This window comes from Heptranchias perlo, unplaced genomic scaffold, assembly GCF_035084215.1.
Source record: "Heptranchias perlo isolate sHepPer1 unplaced genomic scaffold, sHepPer1.hap1 HAP1_SCAFFOLD_177, whole genome shotgun sequence".
NCBI lineage: Eukaryota > Metazoa > Chordata > Chondrichthyes > Hexanchiformes > Hexanchidae > Heptranchias > Heptranchias perlo.
In genome coordinates this window covers 537,147-560,083 of record NW_027139044.1, presented here as the reverse complement: position 1 = coordinate 560,083, position 22,937 = coordinate 537,147, and the positions used below count along the sequence as shown (strand labels likewise).

The 22,937-nt window shown below is 45.0% G+C and overlaps 1 protein-coding gene across 3 annotated transcripts in view; it reads right to left on the bottom strand.

Moving 5' to 3' along the window:
- The window catches only part of LOC137309691 (uncharacterized), a 414,121-nt gene that overhangs the window by 35,707 nt on the left and 355,477 nt on the right, over positions 1-22,937 (bottom strand). For 2 of the 3 annotated variants that reach the window (XM_067977758.1, XM_067977759.1), the window contains exons 13-14: positions 18,674-18,784; positions 7,434-7,521 (exon numbers count right to left, since the gene is read on the bottom strand). In XM_067977758.1, the coding sequence (XP_067833859.1) occupies positions 7,434-7,521; positions 18,674-18,784 (199 nt within the window). The remainder of the gene's footprint in view (positions 1-7,433; positions 7,522-18,673; positions 18,785-22,937) is intronic. The other variant, XM_067977760.1, reaches the window with a different exon arrangement.

Genomic DNA, 22,937 nt, shown 5'->3' with positions numbered 1-22,937 from the left:
AAGACAAGAGCAGCAGGCGCATGGGAACAACACCACCTGCACGTTCCCCTCCAAGTCACACACCATCCCGACTTGGAAATATATCGCCGTTCCTTCATCGTCGCTGCGTCAAAATCCTGGAACTCCCTTCCCAACAGCACTGTGGGAGAAGTTTCACCACACGGACTGCAGCGGTTCAAGAAGGCGGCTCACCACCACCTTCTCAAGGGCAATTAGGGATGGGCAATAAATGCCAGCCTCGCCAGCGATGCCCACATTCCAATGAACGAATAAAAAAAAAACATGGCTCATGACCTGGCCCAGAATGACAGCCATGCCGCTACAAAAAACAGAACTGAGCAAACAGTCGCTTCCGCTGCCTGGACCGTTCCGGAGGAGCTTTGCAATACATCCCTGAGCAAGTATCCAGATTTGTGGTTGTCCGCTGCATGCTGCATAACTTCACCATCCTGTGGGACCAGTCCTTACCACCACCTGGGCAGCACGAAGTGCAGCAGGATGAGGAGGAACAAGTAGAGGCGGAGGAAGAGCAGGAGAAGCATCGATCACCAATGCCACTCGCTGCCGGAGCTCTGAGAGCAGCTCATCGAAAAGTGTTTCACCGAACCATCCCTCCCATCCCCAGTACATCAACAATCACATAATCCTTAGCACTGTCTTTACTACCACTCTCTGATTGTCTTCCTTCAGTCCAGCCTTATGGTTCTTGCCCTCACTTCACCACAAATGTAAACATCACAAATCCAGAACAAAAAACAAATTCATCAAACAACGCAATTCCATCTCCATCCAACAGTGAACAGGAATAATTAAGAATCACCCTTGTGCAAGCACTTAGTGCCTGTCTTGTGTGCTTGTTTCCCTCTCCTAGTGCTCCTATGAAGTGTATCCCCAGTGTCTTCAGCTTAGGAGGTGGGGAGCTGCTGAGCTTCCATTGAGAACACTTCAGATGGCCGTGGTGGGCGACCTTGAGCAGCTCTGGGCCTTCAGGGTCCGGCTACAGATTGCAGCATCTCGGCCTGGGTCAGGGCGGCCTAGTCCAACTGGATGTGTGGTATTGACAAGGGCACTGGTGGAGTGGGTGGTGGGGAGCAGGCACGCTGTCATCCTGAGAGAGGTTCCTTTCCCATGGAGCTAAGTTCCCTCTCCTGGGACTGCGCCTCAGCACTCCCGCGGCTCTGCTCAAGAACAGAGTTCAGGAGTGACGTGAAAGTCTGGAAGCCACTGTCAACAGTCAACGCCAAGGTGGCAGTTGTCTGAGCTTTCACGGCAGCTGTGAGAGCTGTCAGGAGATGTTATATGATGTTGGGCACCACTGTTGTGTTGATGGAGCTGACCTAGCGCTCCATGTTGGACGCAATGATTTCCATGCTCTGCGTGTAGCCGTGACACAAATTGGAGCTGGACTCCTCCATGCTCTGCAACATTGAGGTAGTGGAGGTGTGAGCAGAGAGTAAGAGAGCGGTATTGTTACCTTGACAACCCTGAAGAGGTCATTGGCCTTTTTCCGACAATGGAACCATGTCCTTGGAGCTGAGCTCCTGGTTTGACGGGACTAGATAGAGTGGATAGGAAGGACTTATTTCCCTTAGCAGAGTGGTCTGTGACCAGGGGGCGTAGATTTAAAGTAGTTGGTAGAAGGATTAGAGGGGAGCTGAGGAGAAATCTTTTCACCCAGAGGGTGGTGGGGGTCTGGAACTCACTGCCTGAAAGGGTGGTAGAGACAGAAACCCTCAACTCATTTAAAAAGTACTTGGATGTGCACTTGAAGTGCCGTAACCTACAGGGCTACGGACCAAATGCTGGAAAGTGGGATTAAGCTTGATAGCTCTTTTTCAGCCGGCACGGACACAATGGCTGAATGGCCTCCTTCTGTGCCGTAACTTGCTATGATTCTATTCACTTCTTCTGCCACATCTTCCCACTGGTGACGGAATAGCTGACTGGGGAACTTTCTGCCCTATGGGGAAGAGGATTTACCTTCTCCTGTCCACTCCCTGTACCAGGGCCTCCAAGGCTGCAACAGAAAACCTGGGGGCACGATATGTAGGTCTAGCAGCCATTTCTCTCCTTCCAAGTGTTTTCCTGGTGTCTGCAACCAGAGTGCACTTCGCCTTTAACAGGCGTTGACTGCCTTTAACTGGCATCAGAGAGACCCAATATCTGGCCCCCCAAACAAGTGTGCAGCAATAAATAGCAGTGCTGGCTACAGGCCTGAATGATGATAATGAGCATACACCATGAATATTACATGCTGTCTGAATCAACACTAACAGGCCCGTCCATTTTCGCGCCCGGTCGAATTTCTAGGCTACTATCACTACAGCTCATTTGGCCTTCTGATTGCACAATCTTTCTTTAAGAAGCAAGATTTTATAATTTAAGGAGACTGGAGAGTGCAACTGCGAATAATTGGAACCAAGCTTACCTTTCTATAATATAACATACCACCCAATCACTGAGGTATTGCTTGGTTAAAAGTTTGTTTCTCTTGCTTTAATATAGCTGTGGTATAGAGCTGCACTGTGCAGGGAAAGTTGAGCATGCATTATAACTGCACTACTGGTTTCAAAGATAATTCCTATGACTGATGATGTATGACAGCTTTTAAATAGTCAATCTGACTGTTAATATAGGAGTGTTAATTACTGTTAAATGCAGTAATTAGGAATAGCCTCATAATAGAACAGCTGAGGTACTAACTTGAGGTTCACACCTATAGAACTGGTGTATTGAAGTCTATTGAAGGATGACAGTTCAATCCCCTAGCCAGCGTAGGTGATGATGAGTTTTTATCAGTTCCCAGCCAAGCTCCTATGTGGCTGACTCACTCCCTCCTCCCCCCGTCTATGCTGGCTCCTGGTAATTATTCTTCAGCTTTGCTTAGAAATGTATCACACTCACGTCTGTTGCCTGTGGTGGAGATATTTTCAACATTTCTTGTTGTCTTTTGGTTCACTGATAAGGGGGAGGGATGTTAATGATGGGGAATGCAGCAATAGACACTTAAGGCCCTGATATTTAAGGGGAGGCGGGGAGGGAGGTTGTAGCGCCGCGAAACCCGGAATGACGGGGAATGCGGAGATCCTGCCCAATTTAACAACGGGACATCATTTGAATTTTTTTCTCCGTTTCCCGGCCAACAGCTGACCAGATTGAGAGGTTGTCGGGTGGGTAGGCCTGCGGTAGAAGGCCGCAGCTGGGGGCCAGAAAGGAGGGAGGGAGAGATCACGGGGGGAGATCGTGAGGCGGGGGGAAAGAGATGGGAGGGGCTTCGGATCGCGGGGGCGGGGGTCAGATCACGGCAGATTAGCTTTTGGCGGGGTGGGGGGGGGGGGGGTGGAACAGAAGAAAGCATTCCTGCTCCTCTTGGCCCACAAGCAGTGCTGAAAAAGCACTTACCTGCTGGATCTGGCCATTCTCACCTCCCTTCAGCTGACAGGTTTCCCAAGCACTGACCCACAGCGGTTAAATGTAAAAGTCTGCTACAACCTGAGGCACGCAGCCTCATTAACATATTTAAATAACTGACCCGCCTCTCCAGAGTGGGTTACTCGCCCGCCCCCACTACCAGCCCCAGTTATCCGGAAGTAGGTGCGTTTGCGGCGGGTTGGGGGGCAGGTTACAGATTTTTCAGAATTTTAAACCCCCCCCCACGCCCGGCCTGTCCCGGGGGAGGGGGGCGCTTAAAATTGCCCCCTTAATGCCTTTGCCTGCAATTTTTTTCTCTGTTATTTTAGTGGAGTCATTAACTCGTTTCACATAAAATAGTGCAGAGAGGAACTTCAGTTTATCAGTGATTTAACTCTCCATCTTGTCCTCTCTCCTTTGAATTCACCTCCCTTCTGTCGTCTCTAAATCTTTCACTCCACATAAACTTCCCTACTCATATTGATTGCCATCTCTGCGATCTCCCGTCTCTTGTGGTCCCTCCCTACTCCAGTGTTTCGATCACTGACGAGGCCATTTTTGATCATTGTCTCGTTTCCCTCTCCGCACACATCCCCTACCTTCTTCCAACCTCATTTGCTTCTGAGTCCAACCTTTCAAAAAACTCTCCCCCAAGTCACTTACAACTGTTCTCTTAAACTCCCAACTGTTCTCTTAAACTCCCAACTGTTCTCTTAAACTCCCAACTGGCTCTCCATTTGCCATGATCCCTCTGCAGTGATTGATCACCGCAACTTCCTCAACTCCACCTTTAATGTCCTTGTACCCGACAAAACCTTCACTGTCTCTCATCCTGGTTGTTTCTGCTGGTACGGCCCCCATCTTTGCTTTCTCAATGGTGTATCTGGATGATACCGGGCCTATCATAATAATACCAGGACATAGAAGATTAAATTATGAGGACAGGTTGCATAAACTTGACTAGTAATACCTTGAGTTTAGAAGATTGAGAGGTGTTCCGATCAAGGTGTTTAAAATGTTAAAAGGATTCTATAGGGTAGATACAGAAAAATTATTTCCTCTGATGAGGGAATCAAGAATGAGGGGACAAAAAGTAGAGCTGAGCCATTTAGGAGGGAAATCAGGAAGCACTTTTTCACATAAAGAGTAGTAGAAAATTGGAACTCTCTCCCCGAAAGGTTGCAGTTGCTGGGGGTCAATTGGAGCTTTCATGACTGAGATCGATAGATTTTTGTTAGGTAAGGGTATCAAGGGATATGGAGCTAAGGCGGGAAAATGGAGTCGAAGTCCGGATCAGACATGATCGAATTGAATGGTGGAGCAGGCTCGAGGGGCTGAATGGCCTCCTCCTGTTCCTAAGTTCCGAACACAAGTTGCTTACCTATCTATTACCAAATCTGACTGGATTACATCAAGCTTTAACGGGTCTCACTCTTCTCTGCCAAAACAGCCCACTGCTTTAGAGTCATTATGGAGAGCAAATATAACCACCAGCTTCTTCTCTCCGCTACCAACCATTTCCTTAAACCCCTCTCCCCTGAAATCTCCATGCTCACCTCCAACAAGTACAAGGAGCTAATAGATTTCTTTGTCACCAATATGGAGACCATCCATTCAACTGCCTCTGCTACTTTCACCACATTCCCCTTGCCCACCAAGCTAAACCTCTCCCCAGGCCTTCTCCCACCTTAGCCCTGATCCTCCGTCTGCTTCTTTTTGTGTTCCTCTAGCTTCTCTCTCATCTCCACTACCCCCCATGTCTTATCCATGACCCACCTCTTGCTCCCTTGACCCCATTTCCAAAAACTGCTGACCACCCAACTTTCCTTCCTGGCCTCCATGCTAGCTGGCATTCTAAATGGTTCCCTCTCCTTAGACATTGTCCCCCTCCCTGTCAGGTCCACTGTCATCATCGCCCTCCTCAAAAAGTCCACCCTTGACTCCACTGTACTTTCTAATGTCAGACGCTTGTCTGATATTTAGTCTTGGATGAGCTGCAATTTTCTCCAGCTAAACATTGGGAAAATTGAAGCCATTGACTTCATCCCATGCCACGGACTGTTCCCTCGCCATCAATTCCATTCCCACCCCCTCTCCCTCCCTAGCCACTGTCTCAAGCTGACCCAGACTGTTTGCAACCTCAGCGTCTTAATCAACCCTGAGTTGAGCGTTTTCCAACATAATGGTGAGAAGTGTTTTTCCAAATATACAAACTAACAAATTGCTTATTGTTTAGTCTCTGGGAGAAGCACCTTCTGAATAGCACATTAAATAACTTTTGATGTACGCCATTATTAACGTGCAAATCGGCCAGCAACTTGTGGCGAGGAAGAGATACCCCGTGAATTACGAATCGCCGCAAGTTGCTGGCCGATTAGCGCCGCTCAGCCGTTAGCTTCACGAGAGCAGCATCTCGCCCTTAAACTCACCGTGAGTTTCAAGAAGTTGCTGCATTTTCACATTAATTGCCCATTAAACTCGCCACAGAAAGTTAAGTCCAGTAATTAATAGCATAAGTATCCTTTTACATAAGAAATAGGAGCAGGAGTAGGCCAATCGGCCCCTCGAGCTTGCTCCGCCATTCAATAAGATCATGGCTGATCTGATCCTAACCTCAAATCTAAATTCATGTCCAATTTCCTGCCAGCTCCCCGTAACCCCTAATTCCCTTTTAACGATGTGATAATTGTTAATGACTGCTAATCAACCTCTTTTGCCCAGAATGTGAACAATTATAAGTGTGGAGTCTCATTCCTTCAGGTCGTGAATTGTTGGAGATTTTTAAAATGTCAAATTTAAAATGTTTTCGACGTTTTCTTACTTTTCCTTTCTGTCTCTTTTCTCTCTCTCTCTCTTAATCCAATCTTTCTTTCCCTCTCTTTATTTCTCTTTCTGTACCTAATTTGACATTGAATTCACCCGCTCTAATTCACCCTCTTGCTCCGTCATTCCTCTGTTTATTTCACAATTCTTTAATCTCAATGATTAAGGAGATACACTTTTCCCCGCCTTGAAGAAGTTCTGCTCTTCTCACAAAGAAAAATGAAAGGTCTTCAACCTGAAACATTAACTCTGTTTCTTTCTCCACTTGCCTGACTTGCTGAGCTTCTCCAGCATTTTCTGTTTTTGTTAAGGAGATACCCTGTTTGTCCTGTTGTTCACTAAGGTCCCAGATGCCCCATTGCCTTTATCATGCTGTTACCAGCTCGCATTTCCAGCAACTTTGTGGGCAACAAATTTTAAAACCTAAACGTGCACACACAAGTCTAATGAACACGGCAAGCTACAAGATGACCCACTCCAGCAAAATCTGGGCCATTGTTTTTCAAAACCCACGCTGGTAATTCCCTTGGGGCTCCTCTCAATTGGTCACTGTAACTCCAGCCGAATCTCCAGATACCCATGTAAACAGGGTTTTCTCCAATCTTCCGGTGGCTGACTGGAAGAAACATCACTCCCACCCACCTCAAGGAAATTCCCAGTGCCGGTATATATAAGTGAGTTTTTCCCCCCAAATCCTTTCTGTTGGAAAATGGTCAGAAAATGCAGAAACGTGACACTGTACCATTCAACACTGAATCAGGGAACTAACTGAATTTAAACAATTAACAAATTGAAATTTTGTGTTAAACCAAACTATTATGGAATGTAACAATATTTTTTGCATAAACATCAACTGTTTTTCTGCTGATAAAATGGTCCTTGTATCCAAATCAGTGGACAATTATTCCTTTATGTAAAAGTGCTCCCAAATGCGGACACTAACACAATTGGGTATTAAACTTCCTTCATCTAATTACCCTTGAGCTTCTTTGCAAATGAATAATTACACTGATCTGTGCACTAATAGATCCAGCAGAAAGAGTAATAAATTATTTCCAAATAAGATAAAACCAAGCGTGACATCGTGTAATTAATTTCAGGGAGTTTTTTTTTGAGAAAAGAACATAGGCTTTCACTGGGAGATGGGCTATTCATTGAGCGACTGATAACACATGGTAAATAGGAAGTAAAGAACCCACCTGCATTTTGTTTGGAGGCTGACAGCTTCCTGTAACCAGGCAGGTGATAATCCATCTTCCAGTTCAGTTCCCGTACTGCACGCTCCTCCTATACAAAGCAGCCAATGAAATGCAATAATGTCGGCTTTTTATAAAGATACTATAGCCTAGATTTTCCGGTCAAACCAAACCAAGGATTTTTACATGCAACATTTTAAAGTTGCTGCAGAATAGCAAAGTTCCCTGCAGCTATGAATTGTGATATGGGCAAGTGGATGGGACAGTAGGTTGGCACTCTAACGTGCTTGATGCAATGCCATCAGCTGCAGGTTCATGCCTGCATTCCTCTATATGCTGAATTCCTGATTTCAGTCCTGTGATGGTGGCAGGTGGAAACCAGATCATTCTTGTGGGGTACAAAAGCAAGGAAGTTATGCTAAACCTTTACAAATCACTGGTTAGGCCCCAGCTGGAGTATTGTGTCCAATTCTGGGCACCACACTTTAGGAAGGATGTCAAGGCCTTAGAGAGATTTACTAGAATGGTACCATAGATGAGGGACTTCAGTTATGTGGGGAGACTGGAGAAGCTGGGGTTGTTCTCCTTAGACCACAGAAGGGTAAGGGGGGGATTTAAGAGAGGTGTTCAAAGTCATGAAATAGGGTAAATAAGGAGAAATTGTTTCCAATGGCAGAAGGGTCACTAACCAGAGGACACAGATTTAAGGTAATTGGCAAAAAAGCTGGGGCTGGGGGGAGGCGAAAATGTTTTTTACGCAGTGAGTTGTAATGATCTGGAATGCACTGCCTGAAAGGGAGGTGGAAGCAGATCCGATAGTAACTTTCAAAAGGGAATTGGAATAATACTTGAAGGGAAAAAATTTGCAGGGCTTTGGAGAAAGGGCAGGGGAGTGGGACTAATTGAATAGCTCTTTCAAAAAGCCAGCACAGGCACATGGGCCGAATGGCAGCCTTCTATGCTGTATCATTCTATGATTGTATGAACCACCGTCCCACACTTCATAGCGTGAGTTTCACAGGGCCATCGGTGGGGTGTCAGGAGGAGGTCATCTGCTCACCCTCTTGGTACAAGATTGTATATGGCCCAAAAAAGGCCATGGAGTAAAGGTTACTTTAAAGAAAAAGTATAGCATGACCATAATTTAATAAATAGCATGCGGAACTGATTACGACAGCTGCAGTTCCCAAGGATCAAACAATTCTAAGAAATTAATGAGAATTCCACAGACTTGTAATTATATATCAGTCTTACAGACTTTCGGTTTATCTGTAATACCATAGCAATTAATCCACATTATGCATGATCCCCGCTGCCTATTACTGCTGATGAAATATAGTGACTGCATGGTTGGTGCATAGAGCCTGCAAGTGAATGTGGAGAGGTTCACTTGGGCCCCATTTCCTATTTAAACCCATAATACGGCTGGAGCACCTGAGAAAAAGAACGTGCATTCATATAGCACCTTTCATAACCTCAGGACGTCCCAAAGCGCTTTACAGTCAATGAAGTACTTTTGAAGTGTAGTCACTGGAGTAATGTAGGAATCGTGGCAGCCAATTTATCACACAGCAAGATCCCCCAAACAGCAATGAGATAACAACCAGATAATCTCTTTTAGTGATGTTGATTGAGGGGTAATTATTGGCCAGGACACGAGGAGAACTCCTCGGCTCTTCTTCGAATAGTGGCATGGGATCTTTTACATCCCCTCTTACCTAGTGGGTACCCAGCTGTGCTGATAGTGGCATGGATGCCCACTCACAATAAGCTAATTGCCTGACACTGTAAATTACAGCAGGGTAGGCACATAAGTCACTCGCGAGATGGAAATTCCACCCCTGCATTGTTACGATGGCAGAGTTTTGTACCCACGTTATTTCCAGATATTCAACACAAGTTGGGAAATAAGCCAATCTTGAAGTGCTCAGGTCTATCCGGAGCCCCGTTCCCATTCGTTGGTTTATTGTTCAGATGCTATCACTGCCCGTTGGGTATTCATCAAGTCTACCACACCAGATGCTTTTGGTGAATAAAGTAAGTATTAAATGGATAATCAGATATCAGGGATTTCTTCTCCCAGTTATTTCTGATTGGCTGATCTCTGTTTAGTAGTGTCCGTGGTAACATCCTTTGTCTCTCCTCCTCTTCTGAAGGTACAAACTCATGCTGGAGTATGGTTCCACCTGTGTCAGCAGTCCCTCTCATACCTCACCTAAGTAGTCAATCTTCATAAACATGCCCAGTCGATGAGTAGCAGCAACATTAACTATACAGAGTATCAACACCATTGTTGTTCACATGTGTGTTGAATGTGTGCTTTCCAGAAGACTAGGCAGCAATCAGGAGCACAAGTTCTGGATGATTTTTCCCCTCTCATGTCCCGGGGTGCTAACAACATTTGTAGCACCTCAATTGCTGTCCCAGTTAAGCTAAACTAACTGAACACAGCCATGGCTCAATGGTAGTGTTCTTGCCTCTGCATCAGCTGGCTATGGGTTCAAGTCCCACACCAGTGACATAAGCACAAAATCAAGACTGATACTCCAATGGAGTGCTGCACTATTGTAAGTGCTCTCTTTTGGATGAAATGTTAAACCAAGGCCCTGTCTGCTGTTTCAGGTGAATGTAAAAGATTCTATGGCACTGCTTCGAAGAATAAGTTTGCCCTGATATCCTGGCTAATATTTATTCCTCAACCAGCATCACTAAAACAGATTTTCTGGTCATGATCACATTGCTGTTTGTGGGATTGTGCTGTGTGCAAACTGGCTACAGCGTTTCCCTATATTACAACAGTGATTACATTTCAAAAGTACTTCATTGGCTGTAAAGCGCTTTGGGACGTCCTGAGGTTGTGGAAGGCGCTATATGAATGCAAGTCTTTCTTTCACAGTCTGGAAATTCAACCTGGGAACTTCCATGGTCTGTATGGCTTTAGCACCACACCAGGTTTACCCACTAGGCCAATGGGGCGGCTTCAGAATTATTTTTATAAGTATAGCCAGAGGGCCCTGAACTGTTGTACTTTCTCTCCGGCCCACTGCTCTGTTGGATTAAAATGTCAACCAAAATGCAGTTAAAGTGTAATATAATTTGTGAGACCAAAGACATTCGCTAATATTTAGTTATGAAGTTCTTGAGTGCATGTTTCTCTGCATTCAATGTCCTGTTGAACAGTTATCTATCAATCGTTCCATAGATTGGTACATGTTACAACATTGTCCACAGTAAGACAACCCTACACTGAAAACACAAAAAAACATACACAGTTACAACAGACCTTTAAAAATAATCCCTCACAAATTCCAAATCCTTTTGGATATTTATTCCAAGAATGCAATTGGATCCTGTATGAAAATGCCAAGGATTTAGTTGATGGGTTTTGTATAGTGTATGAGCTTGAAAGTTCAGACACGGGATTACAATATTGATAAATTTTGCACACAGTGTATTTTATACAGTAAGTCTGAGTATTGGATTACACTTTCATTCATTGTCTTTTATTTGTGTAATTTATTCAGCTGCAGGGACCCTGGTTATACTTCCATACTCCCGAGTCCCATAGCTGCAAAACCAGGATTTTTTTAACAATTTGGTGCAGTTACTTTAAATTTCTAGCTCTGTAATATATTGGTAATGTAAATATATTTATACCTTACAAATACAATTGCTCCTTACTCTGTAATAGGGAAGCATTCCCAGTTTCATTCACAAATTCAACAGCAAATAGCTCCACCAATAAAGGTACAAAACCATCCAGCCCAAAGACTACGAGATTCAATCCCTGATCTGTGCTGTGAGCTGGTTTCAGGGGATGGGGTGCTACGATTGCTCTCAGTCCCCAGGGCTAGGGAGTGGAAATAAAATCAGCCGAGCGTGCAGCTCTTGTTTGCTATCCAGTGATCCCTGCTGGAAAATAGACTGTACCTGGGAGTAGGTGTTAGCCTTGCCTCAGTAGTACCACACTTGCCTCCAATTCAGAAGGTGGTCGGTTTAAGCCTCAGTCCAGACACTTGAGCACATAGTCTAGGCTGACACTGCAGTGTAGTACTGAGGGAACGCTGCACTGTCAGAAGGTGCTATCTGTTGGCTGAAGCGTTAAATCAAGGCCCTGTATGCCCTCTCAGGTGGATGTAAAATGTTCCGTGGTACTATTCGAGGAAGAGAAAGTGAGTTTTCCTGGTGTCCTGACCAACATTTATCCTTCAACCAACATCACTAAAACAGGTATTCTGATCATTTATCAAATTGCTGTTTGTGGGAACTTGCAACCTTGCCCGCGTTTCCAATGTTACAACAGTGACTGCACTTCAAAAAGTAATTAATTGGCTGTGAAGTGCTTTGGGAAGTCCTGAGGTCATGAAAGGCACTATATCAATGCAAGTTCTTTCTAACAGTGCCAGGTACAGTTGTCAAACTGTCCTCAATCAAATAGTTTGCTGACGTGTGCTTTTTGGAGCTCAGATATGAAGAATGGCCATTTTGGTGAGGTACTGGGAGGCTGTGGATACCTGTGGAACCAGCAAGAAAGAAAGAAGGATTTGCATTTATATCACACCTTTCACGACCTCAGGATGTCCCAAAGCACTTTACAGCGAATGAAGTACTTTTGAAGTGTAGTCACTGTTATAATGGAGGAAACACGGCAGCCAATTTACACACAGCAAGGTCCCACAAACAGCAATGTGATAATGACCAGATAATCTGTATTTTAGTGATGTTGGTTGAGGGATAAACTTCCCTACTCTTCTTCAAAATAGTGCCATGAGATCTTTCACACCCACCTGACAGGGCAGACGGAAAGAGTCAACACCTTCCATTGGGAAATTAAAGTTCAACTGCGTACCTAGTAATCCAGGTTACTGGTGCTCAGCATAAAGTTGTCAGTCATACCTGTGGATTTAGGTGCCAATCAATCACAGAGCTGATAAATTGAAACAATTTGAAAAACCTTGAACATTTATAAATAAAGATTATTAAGAAGCTTTAGTGGCTTTCTGCTTTTTAATATTTTGAAGTATAGATGATGACAACAGGAAATCTGGCTTGGAGGAGCTACAGATGCTGGTGGTTTGAGGAGGCTGAATTCATATCACTATACCCTGGATTCTTCAGCTGAGTGGTAATCCAAGTGAATCCCTCTGATGATTAGCACTCAGATTTTAGACTAAAGTCATTTTTTTTAAATTAAAAGGACAGAAGTAAAACTAAAGAATGGTAAAAGATGTCATTTTGTTTATGGGTCTTTTTTTTGCCTCTCTTACTTTAGATACCTCAGCTTCTGTATTGTTAGATTAGTCTCATAGGTTGAGCCTTAGCTCCCTAAGCTCTCATGGGTATCTTCACTGGCCCTGTCTCTAGGTACGTTTCTGTTAATTACTTTAATTATTGCGTCTATTCTGTGCCGCCTTCTATCTTCAAAAACAGGTAGAGCATCACAACATCAACCTCATTTTAGATTTTTAACTATCAATTGAATTTATCGAACAAAAGGTGACTATATAACAGCAATATAATAAGAAAATATAAATTATAAACATTGTCAATGCACTTCATAGCTAATGAGTTACTTTTTAAAGTGCCATTACTGTTATTATGTAGACAAACAGGCAACTAAGTTTGTACTCAACAAGGTCCCACAAACAACCTGTCTGATAAATGAATGTAAGGAATCTTACAACACCAGGTTATAGTCCAACAAATTTATTTTAAAATCACAAGGGGATAATCTCCGAAAGCTTGTGATTTTAAAATAAATTTGTTGGACTATAACCTGGTGTTGTAAGATTCCTTACATTTGTCCACCCCAGTCCATCACCGGCATCTCCACATCATGATAAATGAATAGTTAAGCTGTGTGGCATTTGTTGAGCGATAAATGTTGGCCAGGACACTGGGAGAACTTCTTGCTCTTCTTCAAATAGTGTCATAGGATCTTGTATATTCACTTGAGCAGATGGGACCTTGGGTTAACGTCTCATCTGAAAGACACCACCTCCAACAATGCAGCACTCCCTGTGTATTGCACTGAAGTGTCAACATAGATTAAATGCTGACGAAGTGAACCTTGAACTCGTAACCCTCTGACTCAGACGTGAGAGCTACACTGACCAAAGCTGACATATCACACATATATATTTACAGTAGATATACTAATCAGCTCCCCAAAAGAAAAACAGTGAAAGGTTGCAATCTATATGCTAACATTTTTTTCCAGATATGTTTTATATATGTATATTTTTTCTAACTGGGGGAGCTAGTTAATCTAACCTATCTTTCCCTGAAGGTGCCAATTGACTAGATTCAACTCCACTTCACTGGGCTCAACTCTGCTTGTTGAACAATTAGGGCTGATTAAATATCCCTGAAAACAGTTGCCACAGCTTCCTGGATTTGAATAACTATCAGATACATTCAACAGTAACTGGTAGTCACACACCTAACTGAGCAAATTACATAGTATGCATTTATTTAAATGTGGTTTGGCTTCTCCCTTTCTGTTTGAAATCCAAATTGGACTGTCCGTGCAACATTTATATTAAAGATTTGAAAGAAAGACTTGCATTTGTATAGTGCCTTTCATGACCTCGGGATGTCCCAAAGCACTTTACAGTCAATGAAATACTTTTGAAGTGTAATCACTGTTGTAATGTAGGAAATGCAGCAGCCAATTTGCACACAGCAAGGTCCCACAAGCAGCAATGTGATAATGACCAGATAGTCTGTTTCAGTGATGTTGGTTGAGGGATATTGATTGGCCAGGACAATGGGGAAAACTCTCCTGCTCTTCTTTGAAATAGTGCCACGGGATCTTTTATGTCCATCTGAGAGGGCAGTCAGGGCCTCGGTTTAACATCTTATCTGAAAGATGGCACCTCCAACAGTGCAGCACTCCCTCAGTACTGCACTGGAGTCTCAGCCTAGATTTTATGTGCTCAAGTACCTTGAGTGGGACTTGAATCCACAACCTTCTGACGAGAGTGCTACCACTGAGCCACAGCTGACACTACAATTCTGACTGCAGTTAGTTTTTAAACCTCTTGTGGCATATTTTCCTCTTCAGTGCATATGAGCTTGGTGTGACAGAAGCAGTTATCATCAGCCGTTACACCAAATGCTGGAGAGGAAAATCTTCCCCCTTATGTCTTGTGAATGAGTTAAAGGAACCTCTAATGAGCCCAGGCAAACTAGCCAAACTTAAGGAGGACAAGACCTTGGGGCCAGATGGATTGCACTCGTGGATACTCAAAGAAACTAGGGGGGAGATAGCAGAGGCACTAGTATCCATATTTAAAAGTTCAGTGGAAAAAGGAATAGTGCCAGAGGACTGGCAAACAGCAAATATAATTCCTATCTTCAAAAAGGGAGATAAGATTAACTCAGGGAACCACAGACAAGTTAGTTTAATGTCAGTGGTAGGAAATCTTTGCTAAAAGATCAGATAACAAAACATCTAGAGACAGAGAATATAATACATTTTTGTAAAGGAAGGTCATGTTTAACCAACCTCAATGAATTCTTTGAAGAACTCACAGAAAGAGTAGACAAGGACAATGCAGTGGATGTGGTACACGTGGACTTTCAGAGGCTCATGACAAAGGTCATGAAGGGGTTCGTAAGGGTGGATGTGGAGAAACTGTTTCCACTTGTGGGGGAGCCCAGTACAAGGGGGCATAAATATAAGATAGTTACTAACAGATCAAATAAATAATTTAGGAGGGTGGTGAGAATGGGGAACTCGCTAACACTTGGAGTGGTAGAAGCAGATAGCATTGATACCTTTCAGGGGAGGCTTGATGCATACATGAGGGAGAAGGGAATATGGGAGCAGGGTGGGAAGAGATGATCAGAGTGGGAGGAGGCTCGGGTGGAGAATAAACAGTGGCATAGACCAGTTGGGCCGAATGGCCCGTTCCTGTGCTGTGGATTCTAATATGTAATCCTATGTAAGACAAGATAAAAATACACCATCCCCAAAATTCCAATGGTTTGGTAAGGGTCCTACAGGAAATAAGTTTCGGAAGTCTCACCCCAATTTCTAGTAAACATGGGCCCATAAGGAGAAAGCTGCCTCTATTCAGCACTAATTACCACAGGATGGCTGGTGTGGATAATAGAAAAATGTCGCACTGATGCAAGAAGGGAAGCTCTTCTGAAATTGGGGTTGAGACGTTGTTGAGGCAGTGAAGCTTTACTCTGCATCTAACTGTGCTATACCTGATCAGGGAGTGTTTGATGGGAACTTTACTCTGTATCTAACCCGTGTTGTACCTGTCCTGGGAGTGACTGATACTGACACTGGAGCCCTGATTTTAACCCAAATCTCCTGGTGGGAACGAGGCCGATTTGGGTCGGACGTTCATTTTACATCCCGTCCGATTTTATGCTCCATTAATGACAATAGAGAATAAAATTGGGCGGGGTGTAAGACAGGGGTCCGACCCAAACCCACCTCATTCCCACAAGGGTGGGTTAGGTTGAGATCGGAGCTTGGGTATCTGAAGTGGAGAGTTCCATTCCCTAGCGCTGACATCCCTCACCTTGAAGAGCACAAAATTCATCAAAAATCATCATAGCAAATTGAAGAATTACAGTGGTAGGTCCACCGACATAGTGACATAGGCCTAGAAATTCAACTGTGCAGCCCCATTTTTTGGGTGCCAATCAGACCCGTAAGCCTCCAGTATGACAGGCAGGAAGAGCACGCTCATTTGGAGCCAGAAGTGTGCCACACACCATATTGGTAAAGGCCAAAAATCGTCGTGCAGGGTCCACGCCTGAAACCGGCATTGGTCCGTTTGCATATGCAGATAAGAAGCCTAATACTATAAGATTGGTTTGTCCTGAGTGCAGCTGGCACCAGTCTACATGCGGCTTAACAAACGATTCCTTAAAGGGACTGCCTGCTAGGCTGCAACTAACAATGTAAGTTTTTAAAATATGCTTACCTGAATACAGAGCCAGGAGGAGCACATTCGAGGAACTCGGACCACTGCTAGACACCAATCCCCTCCCCGATCGGCGCCAATTCCAATATCCCCCCCTCTTTCTGGGCGCCCCCACTTCCTGGTCCTCCACCTTCCTCACTTACCTGAGGGCTACTGCGTCATCAGCAGCTGCCTGATCTTCCATTGTGCTTCGCCAGCGAGCAGCCTGTTGCTCTCGACAGTTCGCTGGCTTGATTAAAATGAGGCCTGACGCCCAATATCTGAGTTAGGAATCTTACCCAATGTCGGGGGTGCCTTGGGCCTCACCGTTCAAGTGCAGGGAAATGCGCACCCAAATTTCTAGGCCAGAAACTCATAACCATACATGCTTAGAGCCCTGTAATGATAAATTAACTCTGCCTGGAAGATAGATGAAAAAGTAATGATTTTTATTAAAATATAATATGAGGCACAATTATTAGATAATATCTGTTTAAATGCTTGCTGTATGCCAATAATTTTATGATTTGCTGAGTTATTAAAAGTAATGAGCTTGTCTCTTCCTATCTAGGATCAAATGCTGATTTAATAATGAATGGGAAGGTTACCCATATAACAAGCAACACTCAATGTATGTCGGTCACAAGTGGTCCTCTGGTGATCATTTCCCAGTTAGAACAAGTGTATTTTTTATGAACTAGCTAGAATTTACAAGTATGACTGAAAATGATATGAAATTGACGGGCAGGAAATGACCAGCTGGTCCATCAAGCCTGCCCCACACACCATGCAGGCAGGACCATCACGGCTAAACACTTCTTTCCACCCACCCCGCAACCATGTAATCTCCTGGGAGAGGCAAAAACACAGAGAAAAGACCCAGGGCCAATAAGTGAAAAAAATACTCTGGAAAATTCCTCTCCGACCCCCTTCAGGCGATCGAAACCAGTCCAGGAGATCACATTGTCATGAGATCTAGCTATTCACATGGGGATTGTTATCATGGAACAGACCAGGAAGCTCCTTCACTGTAATCAACTATTACTATTGCTTTGACAATCACGTTCTTGGTTTTTTTTCAAACCACAACTAGCTAGTGTCCATCTGCATATTATTTTTTATTCAGCATCAGTACTGAGGTCAATTGATAGCATATTACAAACATACATCGGAACATGAAAAGAAGGGTGAGAAGAATGGTATCACTGATCTTGGATCAGTGATACCATTCTTGCCTCTAGTCACGGGCTCAAGCCCCACCCAAAGATTTGAGCACACTATCTTGGCTGACACGTCAGTGCAGCACACAGGGAGTGCTTCATTGTCAGAGGTGTTGTCTTTCAAATGAGATGTTAAACCGAGGCCCTGGGGCAGAAAATCGCCTGGGCCTGTTTTCCCGTCCAGAATTGGCAGTGCGTAGGCAGCATGTACCTAATCACGTGGGCACAACTAGGAAGTGATATTGGTCAGGGGCCCTCATTATCATTAAATGGGCTACTAGCACTATTGATTGACAGTCGCCTAATGGGGGATCAAGGACATCGGGCATCCCTGGTGCTATTTAAAGTCAGCCTGCATCTCTTAAAGGGGAGGTGCACTTTATCTGGAGGCAACTGTCACTGAAGGTTTCTCACAATGGCAAGCAAAAGAGATGCTGCAAGCAGCCCCCCCCATCTCCGTTCTCGGACGCTGCACTGGAGGTATTGAAGGAGGGATATGGGACATCCTCTTCCCACTAGGTAGCAGGAAGATTGCCAGTCAAGCTGCAGGGCAGCAGTGGGCAGAGATAGCAGAGTGGGTCATCATCAGAATCTCCTGAAATACCTAGTGCAGTCAATCATTCTGTGATCAATTAGCAACATAGAGACAGGAGTAAGCCATTCAACTCCTTGAGCATATTCTGCCATTCAATTAGATCTTGGCAGACCTGTACCACAACTCCATTTACCCGCCTTTGATCCATATCCCTTGATACCCTTGCTCATCAAAAATCTATTCATCTCAATCTTGAAGGTTTCAATTGACTTACAACCTCACCAGCCGTTTGGCGGAGCGAGTTCCAGATTTCCACTACCCTTTGTGTGAAAACTGCACTCGGCAAGGCAGCACTTCAAATTTTGTTGCATGACGTGTTCCCGTCATTTATGTCTCATTACAATTCGGTGGACATACTGTACACATCTGAAGGGAAATTACGGAGCTGGAGTTAGGTGGCAGGGAGCTAGCGGAATGGCTCTCCAGTGACTTTCCCTAATCGGGCAAAATGAGAGAGGAAAATCTGCTCCATTGATTAGGAGGATTAGAAGTCCTTACCGCAGACTTCATCCGGTACTGGATTTCCTCCTTCTTCTTCTGTACTGCCTCCAGCTCTTCAGCAGAAAGTATGGGAGGAAGGCTTCGAGCAATGTAAGTGCCCGACTTCAGCTAGAGTCAAAGACATATCATAAGAAACAGAATATCATCTGATTTTACACAACAGGAGAGGAAATGATCCTAAATCAAGAACCTTTATTACTCAGGCATTCCTAAAAATATGCAATTATGTTCCTATGATGCTTTCCCTCTGATGTCATAGTATGCACATCCTAACTTTTTTGATTGTCCATCTCACAAAGACAAGACATTGATCAATTTAATGAAGGTAAGAAAAGGAAGCATTAATATCTCATACTTCTCGGGGGTTGAATAGCATTCATAAAATGCAGCTTATTTTTAATTCATTGATCATGAAGTAATATCGTAAGCAAAACTACCTCCTTACTCAACATCTATAACAGATGATCTGGTCATTATCACATTTCTGTTCGTGGGACCTTGCTGTGCGCAAATTTGGCTGCTGTGTTTCCTACATTACGACAGTGAATCCACTCTAAAAGTACTTCATTGGCTGCAAAGCGCTTTGGGATGTCCTGAGGTCGTGAAAGGCGTGTAAATAAATGCAAGTCTTTCTTTCTTTACTGTTACCCAAACAGACTAGGAATTTTAAAAAAAGTCACAGGGTAGCATAGCCTGCAACAGAGCATGCTCAGTAGCGAATCACAGAGCACAATGTTAGTCCTGCCTTTAACACAAGGAGAAGAACATGGAACACGTTTTTTAAAATTCAGAGACCAGCTGCTGCAGCAGTTTATTTCCTTATGTAAGTACCTGTTTAGACAATACATTTATTTCTCTCTATAATGCAGCACTCCAAAACCGTGGCATGACTCATCGCCAGCACCCCATGAATTTTATGGCCCCAATATTCATCCCCTTTTGCCCGGGTGCCAGACAGACCAGCACATTGGAAGTGTGCTTTGCATGTCCTGGTCACTCTGCCCATAACCTGGCAGAGCCTTGAGCTGGGAATTGGAAACAGAAACTGAAACGCAGCTGCAGGTCCGGCTGCCAGCCTCGGGGACTCTTGGCTGCTGCTTGAGAACATCAGCCAGAAGCTCTAAACTCCATTATGTACTGCTGTTAAAGGCACTTACCTGCTTGGTCCTCTTCGCCTTCCTGAAGGGGGTTCTGGTGCAACACCCAGCGTCAGACTTTTGGGGCACCGCTGGTTGCAGGCAGCTTTTGGGCGCATTGAGGGGAAATTGAGGCGGGGGGGCCAATGATGCTCCTCCCAAATCATTTACACCCCTCAGCTGAGCCTGTGCCTATTACAGACAGAACCTGCTTTGTCAATTTGGGCAAGGCCAGAAATCCTAGGACTGACCACTAGGCAGTAGAGAGTGATAGATCAGGGCAATGTGCTTTCTTTGCTATGTGTTATCAGGGCTATGTGTTATCAGGGCCATGTGTTATCAGGGCCATGTGTTATCCCCGCTATGTGTTATCAGGACCATGTGTTATCCCCGCTATGTGTTATCAGGGCTATGTGTTATCCCCACTATGTGTTATCAGGGCCATATGTTATCCCCACTTTGTGCTATCCCCTCTGAGGTAATTTTCTAAATGATAGCCAATCTCTTCTGCATGAGGCGGCTAAAGGTCATGTGATCTAATGAGGAGAGTAAAGCAGTCTCTGTGCTGTAACACTTTTGTTATCAGTAAGTCAAAATTAATTAAATTGACTTTTTATTTTAAACCATACAGCAGTATCAGTGGGTAGCTGTGGTGTACAGAACTTTATCCAATTTTGTGGAAAACCCTGTGATTCACTTCCAATAACACTGCACTGTGCACTACAAAAAGTAATAGTCAGTAAGATGAAACATAGTTATGTTGTCACTGGATCCCTTTGTTGCCTGCTATACCTGTTGCAATGGCTGTCCTTCCTGTGCACATTGTAGTTGAAAAGAACCAGGATCATATGCATTATCTGGAATTCATTGCTTTACCTATGTATTTTATTTTTATCCTTTGCCATTTTTGTTGCTGATGGCATGCAAGGGATACCAGTTGAAGTTGGCACAGGGTATTTGTCAGTACTGTGAAGGAGGGGTGGGGTTTAGCTGTATGGGGGGAGGGAGGTGGCACTTAGAGTAGTCCTGGGCTTTGGCAACATAGGGGAGGTTCTGTGATGGCATCATTGTGGAGGGGGAACCTGAGGTTTGTCTGAACTGAGAAGGAGAAATATGGGATTTGGCTCATTGGTGGCTTCCTGGTGTAAGACCATAAGAGATAGGAGCAGGAGTAGGCCATTCAGCCCCTCGAGCCTGCTCCGCCATTCAATGAGATCTGATTTTTACCTCAACTCCACTTTCTCGCCTTTTCCCCATATCCTTTGATGTCCTGTGTCTGTCAGCAGTAATGGGGGGGTGGGGAGTCAGGCATGGGCCTGGATAACTTGGGGGGGGGGGGGGGGGTGCGGTGGTGGAGGGGAACTGGTTTGTAAGTTTTGAAGAAATCTCTATGAACTCTGAACTCAGCGTTTTGTGATATTCTCTGATTTGAACTATGGGTGAGGGGCAAGCGGGGCGTCAGGCTCGTCCCAGCTCACTGACATGGCTGAGGAAGTGTTAACTCCTGGGCCACATTTGAACAAGCTGGGCCCAGCTCCTGCCCAAACCCAGTGTCAATGATGTGGAGTCGGCAGGCGGGAGCAGGCTATCCCGGCAAGTGTCCGCCGCTGGGGACCGTGGGAATGCTTTCCAGCAAAGGTAAGTCTGGAGAGGGGAGGTTTCAGAGTTGATTGTGGGGTGGGAGGGGGGGCTGGAAGCTCGGGGTAGGGGGGGCCCTAGGCTTCTCGTGGGGCCCCGAGGAGCATTCCTACTCCTTCTGGCTGACAAGGAAACCGTAGAAAATTCAAAAATCTTACCTCTTGGCCCACTTCTGGGCCTGCTGCTGTTTGCCGCCAACTTTCTCTGGAAAGCCTGGTACCATTTGTGGGTATTGTGACTGCACATTAAAATCGCACCTATTGACCTCATAGGAATCCGATACTTGCATTTTATGAGGCTCTCACAAATGCCTGCCTGCGAGGGCCTCTCACACTGCCTGAAACACGTCAGTTAAACTGGCAGCAGGCTTGAGTGCGTTGCCACCCTAAAGTCTAGGATGCTGCCTATATTTTAAGCGCTTGCAGGCTTCGTTCTCGTCTGACACGCAGGGTTAAAATCGGTCCTTTGTCCTTTTTCCTCCCATGGCCTTTAACCCTGTTTTACATTCACCTTTCCCCCTTGCTGCTCCTGGCCCTGGCCTCTAAATCTACCCTGTATTTCCCCTTGTTCCCCTGGCTCCTAACCTCAGTCTACCTACCCCCTTTCCCCCATCCCATTCTACTGTTCCTCTCTGGCTTCTTTTGTCCTCCAGTTTCACAGTCCTGGTCCAATTAACTGTCGCCCTCTAACTCCGCTTTCCCTGAACACTGCACCTGGTCTCGTCTCCCTGGCCGAGAAACTCAATCGAGCCGGGCTTGTTTTTCAGGCGCTAAACGGGCACACGAGCATCCAATATGGTGGGCAGGAAGGCGCAATCATTACGATCCAGAAGTGTGCCGCCCGCCATGTTGGATCGGGCTTTGAAGGCATCCAAGACGCATGCCAGAATTATGGAAAATGCTGAATAATATATTCAAATTAGGGTCCTGCACTTGTTCGAGGACCCTTTTCAGATATTGGTCTGTCCCTGTGCCTGACTCACCAGGTGTTAAACTCACCCAGCAACTGGTGACGCCAACAGTCAGGAGGGACCCTTCACTGGTGCTATTTAATGGGATCTTGCAGTACTTACCATCATTGTCATTTCAGGCTGCTAGTTAAGTTCTAGACAATTTTTGGCCTGTTTTCTGACTCTGGAAAGTTCAGTTTGAATGCTGAGAAGAAGATTTTGCTGGTGTTGCACTGTTTTTTGGCTGTGTTCTATACAGTTTGATTGCAGGCAGGGGTGGCCTGGTAGGGCTGCCTTTGGGGCTGGAAGACAAGGGGAAGCAGCAAGGAAGAGAGCAGAGAGCCGGTGCAGCTGCAACAAGAGGGAAGAGGAGGGCACTGCGCAGGAGGTCATATCTACAGTGCGTGTTCAGGGAGCACTTCTGCCTCAACTTCACTGAGCAGCAATGTAAGAAGTGCCTTCACTTCACTAAGGAGGCTGTCAATGAGCTATGTCACCTGCTGCAGCCACAACTGGAGCCTCGAATCAGGGTATGGAC